General features: G+C 35.1%; 1 protein-coding gene and 1 pseudogene across 1 annotated transcript; one reads left to right on the forward strand and one right to left on the reverse strand.

Annotated features, from left to right (window-relative positions):
- The first annotated feature begins 388 nt into the window (after nucleotides 1–388).
- LOC147558257 (protein SMALL AUXIN UP-REGULATED RNA 16 pseudogene) lies at nucleotides 389–853 on the forward strand (annotated as a pseudogene).
- Nucleotides 854–2,042: 1,189 nt separating this feature from the next.
- LOC147558258 (adenosine kinase 2-like) lies at nucleotides 2,043–6,839 on the reverse strand. The gene is made up of 12 exons (XM_086659838.1): nucleotides 6,542–6,839; nucleotides 5,302–5,355; nucleotides 4,815–4,861; nucleotides 4,679–4,710; nucleotides 4,476–4,577; nucleotides 4,296–4,363; nucleotides 3,807–3,883; nucleotides 3,626–3,723; nucleotides 3,465–3,535; nucleotides 3,265–3,331; nucleotides 3,003–3,183; nucleotides 2,043–2,401 (listed from the first exon to the last, which is right to left on the reverse strand). Exons 1-12 carry the CDS (start codon nucleotides 6,622–6,624, stop codon nucleotides 2,259–2,261), a joined length of 1,023 nt encoding a protein of 340 aa, XP_086515964.1. The 5' UTR covers nucleotides 6,625–6,839; the 3' UTR covers nucleotides 2,043–2,258.
- Nucleotides 6,840–11,604: the final 4,765 nt, after the last annotated feature.

Here is an 11,604-nt window from a genome sequence, read left to right on the forward strand (position 1 = left end):
TATTACTTTCCTAGGACCCTGTCTATAATAATTACAAAAAGAAATGTATTATTAATTAGAGATCTTCAAATACCTTGGTCAGTGGAATCTTGATCCATCTCCATCCATCATATATTCTAATAGGTAAGCTATCACACACAAAATCACAATATATAGAAATGTCATAATCACTATAGGGTATAGCTAGTTGGATACCATCATTTTTAACAATTTAATGCCTACAAATTTAATCACTAATAATGGCTTATGAGGCATGCACACTTCTTTTCTTTATATATACCTCATACTCATGGTCACAAGCATACCACCCATCTCTCTCTTTCTCTCTCTCTACCCACACTTCCATTTTGATCTTTTAACTAGTAATTACAAATCCTAAACAAAACCAATGATGAAGAGTAAGTTTTTGAAAGCATATCTTAATAAGTGGAGGAAGATGAGCAGTAAATTAGTGCTTCCTACTTCAACTTATAAATATTGTTGCTTGCATTGTTGGGGTCTTTGGTATAACCCTAATTGTACTAGTACTACTACTTTATTTCATGAAAATCAAGAAGAAGAGAATTCAAAGAAAGAAACCAAACCCATGATGGGAATTCCAAGAGATGTCCCAAAGGGTCACTTGGTAGTATATGTAGGAGAAAAATACAAGAGATTTGTCATCAAAATGAGCTTATTAAATCATCCCTTGTTCATGGCATTGCTTGATAGAGCAAGAGAAGAGTATGAATTCACTCAACCCCATTCAAAGCTTTGTATCCCTTGTGAAGAGAAAGTTTTCCTCAATGTGATTCGCTTCGCCGCTAGAACTAACACTCCACAGAAGACAAAGATCTTTTTCTTTCCTTCTTAACTAGTTTTTAGTTCTTTTAGGATAGATACTAAGGAGTTTATGATCAGATTTAACTAATTTTATAAGAGAAAAAGTTGAGTAGTTTTCACTAATTTGCTGCGACTTATTGTTCTAATTAAGCTTATTAATTAGCATAGTATTAGGGTATGAAGTAGTATTTGGTTCAAGTATTATCTCTTTAGAATTGAATCTATGTATATGGACTGTAATTTGGTTTCTTAGGCATTTTAAGATGCATTAATTGATCAAAAGAATTTAATCATCTTGTTTTAAGGTGGATTCTTGGTGCATGAATGTGTGTGTATCAGTGTATGTGTATATATATATATATATATATATATATATATATATATAGAGAGAGAGAGAGAGAGAGAGAGAGAGAGAGAGAGAGAGAGAGAGTTGTTGAGTAACTTATTTATGATCTGGGAATCCACAACCTCTTCCTCATTAGTGTTGGATATGGGCAAGAGTCAGAGGGAAAGAGAGATACCACTTCCCATGTCCATGCATGTATTTGGACCCCCATTGGGGAATAATTCAGACAGGATTCCTAGTTGAGGATCATCAATACAGATTCCTAGTTAATGATCATTAATTAAGGTAGGAAGGTTAAATTATAAGTTGTTAGTTATGCCCAAGGTTAACAACTTCGACAGCAATAGAAAAAAAGATGGTCCAATTGGAGTGCTCACAGAAGCTTGTGCGGATGTTCATTTGTCGTGTTGTCGAAGTAGTTGTCATTTTCAGTGGGAAATTTGGCACCATCCCATCGGACTTGTCTTATCTAACCAATGGAACCCCCATCGGACTTGTCTTATCTAACCAATCGAGCCCCATCGGACTTGTCTTATCTAACCAATCGAACCCCATCGGACTTGTCTTATCTAACAAATGGAACCCCATGGGACTTGTCTTGGCTAACAGATGGAACAAACTTATTTTAGAATCAGATGTTTTGTAGTATTGTTTATCGGTAACATCCACCATTTATTTGTACCAAAGTTTGCTGTTGAGGTACTCAAAGGCTTCCCTAGTTTTTTTTTCGAAAAACAAATCAACAATTTGATCATTTTGGTACATGGTTTAAATTGCAGGAGTAGTTTATAGCTTTCTGTTTGGCTACAAATTGGTAGTACAATCAACCATGGGTCCATGGTAGAAAACAAGAAAGAAAAATCAAACACTAGCATTATATCTTAGTTGTTTTTATTTCTGAAAATTACCCCTCTGTTCTCATAACACTCGAAATAAAGAAGAAATTCAACTTGGGGTAATACATCGGCCGACAAAGATTAATACTTAAAACTTGTTGAATATCTACTTTCGCGCTGTTTGCTGATCCACATAATTAGGGTACTAATCAAGTTGACAAATTATTACTAACCAACTCGAAAGAAATTTGGGCCTATTCAAAATCGGGCTTCTCCGGGTAGGTACAACCAGACCTCTGGATGATAACATTTGCGGCATAGCAGCCAGCCTTCACGCAATCCTCTATTGGCTTGTCCTTGACCAACTGAGATAGAAAGCCCCCAACAAATGCATCTCCTGCAAAAACCGAAAACACAAAATTTATTGTTCTGTCAATATGCAATTAATACATTTTCGAGTACTTCAAAGTTTAAAGATGGCGATTTTACTAGTTTAGTATGAAAACGTTCTCACCAGATAAAACATGTTCATCTCTCTAAACTCTGGGCACTTCCCTAATCAGTTGCAATATTTTGAGAGACTTTATGCATGACGTAGATACTAACATGTCCTGTTGTAGGGTTTCACTGTTTAGGTGGAAGATTGTAGTGGAGATTTGGAGTTAACCCCCAATTTTCTTGTGTCAATTTGTTAGCAGAGGTAAACGACTCAACTGTGATTCTTTACTCTTAGTCAGGAAGTCCTAATTGGTTAAGGCCGTTACGTTTATGCCCTGTTAGTTGTGGAAAATTGAAGATGGTATAAAACAGTTTCAAGTTCTGCGGATACTCTTGATTTGAATCGCCGTCGGATGGCGTTGGCAAAATTCTGCTTTATGTGGATTGGTTTTTCTTACAAATATTTTCTTTTTTAATCTTAGGTTGGGAACAGAAGATCCTAAAGTTTGTGAACCCTGGCAGTTCTAAAGCGCTTAAAGAAGAAAAATGTAAGTATTTACCTGCTCCATTTGTATCGACGAGCTTTTCCTTTGGCAACAAGATGACAGGAAACAATTTCACTTTCCCATCCTCAGCAACAACCACCGGATCTGCACCTTGGGTAATAACAGTAATCCTCTTGTGTCCAGATGCCTTGGGCCACTGGGATATCTTCACAGCAATCTCCTCGACATTGTCAGTCTGCAAAGAAATTACATTTTAGTCAGGTGAACTGTTCAAACACAATAAGCATCTAAATTATATCACATACGGAGACATTACCTCCCACCCGTGAACCTTCGAGAAAGTTCTCGCTTCCGTCTCGTTCCCAAAGACATAATCAACGTACCTGGATAATGAATTTGAGTTCTGATATAAATACCAAAGTAAATTCTCAAAAGAAAGAAACATAATTACAAAACCGTGATTAGTATATTTCATATGACGAATGAGGTACAAGGTAGATGAAAAATGAAGCTTACTGGAGAGCTTTCTCTTGAACATCACGGAAGAACTCGCAGATAAAGGGAGCAGACAGGTTCATTGTGAAGATCTGTATATGCTTTTAATTTTAGTTACTACAAGAAGTTATGGAAAACACAAAACTAGAGGGGGAGTTTTCAATTATAATCCAAGCAATCACCTTGTTTTTTGCAGCTGCATGCTCAGCTACAAGTTGAATTGATTCTGGGGATACAGTGAGAAAGAACCCGGCAATGTAGTAGTATTTGGCCTTCTCAACTGGTAAATGATAAGAGTCAACTCAGAGTTAGACTTGAAAATAATGTATAAAAGGAACATGCAGTAAGAGATGAGAGGCGTACCCAAAGCCCAATTTTCTGGTCTCTTCAAATGTTCAGATTTGTAATTGTTTGCTGCTGACAAGTTCGCAACAAGTGACCTGCACATATTTGGGACAAATCGGGCTTTTTCAGTATCACATATAGAAGTAGAGGAGACCTCACCAACAGTATCATAGTTAACCAAGAATCGAAGACACTGAGAAATTGTCACGTCAACCCTGAGAGAGAGAGAGAGACACTTTTAAATAGTGTATTTTCTAGATCATTGATGCGGTTCTTTTGTGGCTATCATGTGATCAGTTACCTCACTTAGATATAAAAGAAGCTTCACCTAAAATATTTTCAATATGCATAGGTTCTTCTCTAAAGTATACTTTACTTTACTCCTAACTTGAGTACAGAATGAGGGGTTTTAAGGTGGATCATATCAATAATTTATTGCGAGAATAAGTATGTCAGTGGAAATTGCATGACAATAGAACACATCTGAATAGAAAATTCAGGGCTGACCTTTCACCACCCACAACACAAACAGCACATGTACCAGTTGGTGCGACGTCATCCTCATAATAATGAACCTGGTCATCAGTGGGTAGCAGTGTCAGTAGGATAGACACACAAGCAGAGAAAGGCTACACGATATATCGTGAAAATGATCTGTAACAAATGAAACAAGGAGAAGCAACTCACATTAACTCCAGCAAGTTTTGAGTTCTTCTTCATCTCTTCACCAAACTTGTCCTTTCCAATACTCCCCATGTAACTAGTTGCTCCTGGAGTTTGAAGCATCCACTGAAAAAGACAGGTAAAGTCACTCTACTTACTAATTTCTATAATGCATAGTGATATAACTGGAAAAACTCAAGCGTTCATGAAAGGAATTCGAACTATACCTGGGCAACCCTGATTGAATTTTGAGTTGCACCTACATATATCAAAATAGCATGAAAAACATAATTAAACAACATGTGGAAATATAAACATAGTTCACTAAGCATCGTCATCTTAAAGAACCAATTTTTGCATTACCTCCAGCAATGTACTCTACGGAGTATTTAGTAGCCAATTCATCATACCTGAACAATACAAAATATTCTTAGTTCTGCAGAAACACTTGGACTGAAAGTTTCCAAAGGAATGCTCATAAAAATTACGTAATCTAAATTATCAAATCCCAATTATGGCGTGATCATGGTTATCTCATCTAACGAATTCTTGAATCTTGATATTTGCATACATATTCTATTCTTGGTTGTAGCCTTGTAGGTGGGGATAAATTCTACCGGAAAGTCATGTAGCAACTTCTCAACATTATTGATTGACAAGGACCCAATAACTGCTTCATTTCAGTCAACATTTCTCTTGGGGTGGAAACAAGGGTTTTAATGTTTTTCTTCCACAGGAAAGAGATAAACTACACAATGAGCAATACGTCGCAAAATTCAAAAAGTGGTACGGATCTCAAAGACCAAACACAGAGCAGATAAAGTTCCCACATCAGAAACAAGGGGCTTACATAGGAAGGTGCTTGTCCTCTGCAAGAATCGCATTTGCCGTCTTGAGGTCGTATCTGTGAGCAAATAAGAGAAAGAAAGTCTGCTTACTATTTAGCTTTTCAAACAGAAAGCTGAAATAAGTATCATGAGCCATAAACGTGATGTTCAACCATCCAGTGACTAACCAGTACTCGACCACAATATAATGTCAATTATGTGTGCAAATACATAAGTAATTCATGATCTCAAATCCATCAAGACATATTAACAACTAACAAAAACACAAGACCAACATTGTACAGTATGTGATAAGTTCTACAAAAACCCCAACCAGGTACACCATTCATACAACTGTAGAAGCGAAGTGCATATAATCGTGACTGGTATTGTTTGTTCAGCAGAACACCTGGAGATCGATGTAATGCACCGGGTGGAACATATTTCTTTGGAAATACAACAACAAAAATTAGTTTCTACCACATTATTCATGTAAAATTGCATCAAAGGGTACAAATTATTACAAGTAACTACAACGACAAATACATGTCCCCTTTCAAAATCTAACTAAAATCATTTAAATGTGAAATCTTGAGAGAGAAATGTTGCTACTTAAACCACAAACACCAAGAAACACAAAATGTTGCTAGTTAAACTTACAAGTTAGTCCATAAATCGTCACTTAGATATAAAGTTCATACGCCTTATGACTAAAATTAAATGATTTCATGAAACAATGAAACCTCTTGTCCACTTCCTCAAAATCAATTACTCAATCTATCTAAACAACTACAGAACCATCTTTATTTAAGACCTAAGATCTCAAACAACATGTTTATCAGTAAAACGGGGAAGTGGACGAAGCAATTCAGAATAGACACACAGTGTCTGGACCAAACATGAACTTACCAAATGTTAGATCTAAGCTTTTCAACCTAAAATCTTCTTTAACAAACTTACCAAATGAAGAAGCGGTGGTAAAAAATAATTAGTAAAATTAATCCATTAGCATGTAAACTAGTATCTAAACTACTACTAGGTTTTGATACAATCCACTGAGATTTTCAACTGAAAGTTCAAGTATTTAAATTTCAAAACTACAAACTTTACTACAAGACCTTTTGAATCAGATTAAACATGAAAACTAACTACGATTCAACCCAAAATTCTAGAAGATCAAATACAATATGCAGATCTGTGTTCATTGAGTTTTAAAAAGTACAAAATGGATGCACCAGAGAAAGAGATAAGAGTTGGAATTACTTCTCTAGAAACTGCTCGTCTACTACTGCGGAGATATCCAGTAGAGGATTTCCCATTCCTAGAAGAATTCCTTCGGACGCCATTGATTTACAGAGCGGGGAAGATGATGGAGCAGGGAAATACGACGAGAGATATAGAGAGAGAGAGGAGAAGCGTCGGCTGAGAAGACCAGTGAGATCTCTCGTTCAACTGAGACTATTTATAAGCTTTGAGGGTTGTCGGGTGTCTCACTCTCACCAACCTCTCCATCCGGTTGCTTCAAATTTTTGATGCATTTGAATTGGGCAGGGTTGCGGGGAAATAAAAAAAAAAAAGCCAGTGTTTTGAAGAAATAAGCAAAATTTTCGGGGTAATAAGTTTTGGGTGGAAACAAATTTTTTTTGTTTCTTCTAAACACAACCCATTTCTTCTTCCACCATCTTCCTTCTCACCAAAATCAACTCCGACGCCCATTATTTCCGGCGACAACAACTCCGGTCATCCATCTCCCTCTCTCTCTCTCTTCATCCCTCTTTTTCCTCTATCTTATCTCTTTTTCCTCTATCTTCTCTCTCATTCTTCTCTTTCTTCTTTTTTTCCTCTTTTTTTTTTGTTTATTTCAAAGTTCCGGAGTCCCCTTCGCCGGAACCCTCGTCTGGTAGAACCAGGCGAAGCTCGCATGGATCTGGAGTCCAGATCCAATCGACCTTCGTCTGGTCTTCCAGACGAAGGGTTCCGGCGAGGGGACCATTCTCTTCACCGGAACTTAGAGAGAGTGAGAAGAGAGAGATACAGAGAAGAGAGAGAGAGACGGTCGGCCGGCGGTGGCCGGAGGGGGAGAGTTGGCCAGAGAAGAGAGATAAAGGTGCGTTTGGATTGAATTTTTTTGGTTTTTCACCATCTTCCCCGAAAATATAGCTTTCCCCAAAACGGTGGCAAAAAAAAATCAGTGTAAAACATTTAAGAAGGAAAATGTAAATTTTGATAAATTTTTCGAAATTTAAAATTTTAAAGAGAAATAAAACACTTCTTATTCCTCTGCTACCATTAACACCAAATTCCCACCACTTCATCTCCTACCTACTACCACCAAATACGGGCACCACCATGCGTTAATGGCCCAAATTATGTCTTTGTACGTCAGGGTCGTGGTTGAGATTTTAGAAGTCCGTGTCAAAATTTCATAAGGGCCCTTCATATTACAATGTAAAACAAACTTTAGTAAGAACCCTTCTCATATTCACAAGAATGCTATGAAATTTACAAATTAGATATGACTTTACGTTATCTTTCGACCAAAACCCACAACCAATATTAACGAAAAAAAGGAAAAAATTGACGTTTTCTTTAGTTTGTACGATATGCACACATTAATTACCAAATCGTGGAAAAGTCGTCAAATTTATAAATGTTATTTACTTTCGATTGTCAGAACTATCGAATTTGCAAGTAAATTTCATAGAATTAAAGTTTGATATTTGTGGTTGTTGTTGGCTACTAAACTAAAATAGAAAAAAACACCCAAAATGGCATTGAGGTGGTTTCGATCCCATGACCATCAGCACACAACGCCACTGTGAAGCCACTACTTGTCTCGTGTGTAAGTATGTTGAAGAAGGATTCTAACCATTTCAAACTCAGTTTGCACATGACAGTGGGCCTTTTGTTTAGATCTCTTTATCTTCCTATTAGAGCATACACATTTCAAAACCGTAAAAGAACACATAAGAATGGGGAGGTAGAATTTGAAGCTCACTTTGTAGAACTTATAAATCTCTCTTTACCAATAAAACATGATCTCATCTCTACTGTTTGGGGATCTCCCAAAGACCCAAACTAGTCAACCCAAACCAGTGGAGGAAAAAATGAATACCTTCCTGACATAGACTACAAACTCTATTGATCAACTCATAATTCAGGTAAAAAGAAAAATGAAAGATGATAAGATCTAAAGATCATAAATTGTGAGAATCATTCAATTTAATTAAATCTACAAGAACTTGCGAAGTTTAAAATCAGACAAGAACTTTCAGTAAAAGAGGCAAAAAGATAGAATAATCGGAGAATATACTATTGGAAGCCTAGGAGTAGAGAGAGATTAATGGGGTTGAGGACCAATGTCGTTATTTCAAAAAAAAATTACAATAGATTAATGATTTGGGTTTGAATACCATCTGATCAAATATTATCACAATATGATTTGGGAGATCCCCAAACTAGTGTCATTTTTCTTCGCCAGAAAAGAGAGAGGGAGGAAAAGAGAGAAGAAGAAGAAAGAAGAAAGAAGAAAGAAGAAAGAAGAAGAAAATAATGGTGGTGATGGTGGTCGGATGTGGACAAAGAAGAAAAATTCTAAAAAAAATTGAAGATTGTAACAATGGTCGTTTGTCGGCGGCCATTATCGGAGAGGATAATAAATGGTGGTGGAATATTGGAGAACAAAAAGGGAAGACAAAAATATTTCACTCAAAATTGTTTTCCTCTAACTCTAACAATTAGAAAAAAAAATTAGTCAACTAAAGTTGACAAGTTTTTTTCAAAGTCCTTGCACCTCGGAAAACTTCGAAATGTAAGGTCTTTGGCACAGGAAGAACACTATCTGGTATAGGCAGTGCATTAAAAAGGTGAATTTATGTGAATTTCGTGGCAATTTTTTGCCCAACTCGTGTTTCGTGGAAAACTTTTAAAATTTTGGCCTGATTTCGTGGCAACTTCGCCTCTGACACACCAAAAATTTGGGAGTTTCCGACGAAACACGAACATGGTCAATTTGTGTGGTTTTTAAGTTTCCAAAACTTTAGAAACTAAACTCAAATCTTCCCTTAAAAACCAAGATTTTTGGAGCTATTCAACAAAAACTCAATTATGTTGATAAAGAAAAAACCTAGCATATTGAAGTTTTGGATTTGGATATAAAATTATTATTTTTTTCCCTCTCTCTCTTTTTGAAGGTTCGTCAACATGGGTGCCTCTGATTTGTTTGAATTTGTCATCTTCAAAAATGCTCTTCGCAGACTTTATCTCTTAAAGAAGAAAAAAAAGAAGAAGAAAGAGAAAAAGAAGAAGTTGAATGACAGTTATGTTTTGTATTTTAAATCTATTGTATTTGTTATGGTCCGGAGGTTATTGTTTTAATATAAAGGCCTTATAGTTTTATCCCCTTATTAAATATAAGTCAATTAAGTCAAATATAGTTGATTTGCACTAGGCCCGGAATCCACATAAGGTATTTGATTGTCCATATATTGGTTACTAAATCGAAACCTTATTTTTGATGATGATAAATCTAATGTTGACGATGAATCTAATGTTGACGATGAATTTGATATTGATGTTAATGATTATGACACCCAAATCTAAAAGCCTAATTTATCTAATGTTGATGAAGAAGAAAATTTTCAGTTTTTAAGAATAAACTTTGTTTTCTTTGTTATCGATTCGCTAATCGAGTTTTACAAAATCTGCAAAACGAGTTTACAAGATCCGCAAAACGAGTTTCCATTATGTAAAGCTTGTAAATTCAGTTTGCAATTTTACATTTTACAATTCCAATTTACATTTTGCAAATCCAGTTTGCAGAAAAAAAAAAAAAAAGGAAAAATACACTGTTTTTCTGAATTTTATTTAAAATAAAAAATATTGAAAGTGGATCTTATTAGTAAGCTAATAAATATCCTTTCCAAATGTATAAACTTGATAACATTTCAAGAAAAAATTATACAAATTTTAAACTTAAAAAAAAAAAAATTAATTACACTAAGTAACAAAAAAAAACATTTTAAGTTTTATATGTTTTTGGTAGCCAATACGTGGACAACTGTTTTCTTTATATGGACAACTATTTTTGGGCCCGTGCGAGTCAATTATGCTTGACTTAGTTGACTTTGATTTAATAAGGGGACAACTCCATAAAGTATTAAATACTAACAGTTACTAACTTGTGGACCATTAACAAAATAATAGTTCAAAATTGAAAACCTAAGTTGTCTTCTTCTTCATCTTCTTCATCATCATCTTCTTCTTCCTTCTTCTTAGTCTTCTTCTTATTCTTTTAGTGCTACTAAAAGTAAACTATATTTTCTACCAATTCCTTTTGTTTTTTTATCAAACCTTAGATGAATGAAGAAGATAAAACTCAGATAAAACTCATCAATCTCCACTTCCCTTGTTTTTTAGTGAACTATAGTTCCCACCACTTCTCTTTGTTTTTTAGTGAACTATAGCTTCTACTACTTCCCTTTGTTTTTTATAAAACCCTAGATGGGTTCTAATCAAACCCTACATTGATGAGGTAAAACTCTAACTTGTTGAATTTTATTTTGTATTTTCGTTTGGGTAGTTTGAAAGAATACAAAACGATTTTAAGGCAAAAACTCGAAGTGAAGAAGATCCCAGAATTTCGTGGGAAATCCACGGAAATATGCTATATTTTCGTGGCAAGTCTCCTTCTGTCTTGCCAAATTTTCGTAGGAAATCTACGAAATTGGCTAAGTCAGAATTTTTTTTAAAGAAAAAGTCAGAAATTAAGATCTCTCGTGTTTTGTCGATTTTCCATGAATCACGAGCAACTCTATTTGTTTGTAAAAAAAAAATCTAGGGTTTTGAAAATTTTGATTTCTAGGTTTTAAAAGTTTAACGGGTTTTTAGATCTGATCTTCTTTCTGGTTAGGAATATCCTTCAACAATTCCCTTCCCTTTGTTTGATGTCATAATCTTCCCCAAAAATATTCTCTCTCTAGAATTTTGGGTTGATGATGAAGATGAAGTAATAGAAGAAGACCAAACTTACTTAGGGTTTATGGAGAACAGAGAGAGGTGTTAAAATAATACATCTAATTCTAAGAAAACTTGAGTGAAAATAATAGAGAGTTGTCCCCTTAGAAACTGGTGTCCATATAAAAAAATTAATTATTTTAGTTGTCCATATAAGATAGTTGTCCATATAAGAAAAACGGTTGTCCACGTATTGGCCACCATGTTTTTTTGACCTAGATAATGATTATGAAATGGTTTATACTTTACTTATTTTGAATATTATTTGAACCTATTTGATTAAAATCTATAAATAGACAACTTATGGGTAG

This window comes from Eschscholzia californica, unplaced genomic scaffold, assembly GCF_041429995.1.
Source record: "Eschscholzia californica isolate CP2 unplaced genomic scaffold, dmEscCali1.0.p SCAF_2, whole genome shotgun sequence".
Lineage (NCBI taxonomy): Eukaryota > Viridiplantae > Streptophyta > Magnoliopsida > Ranunculales > Papaveraceae > Eschscholzia > Eschscholzia californica.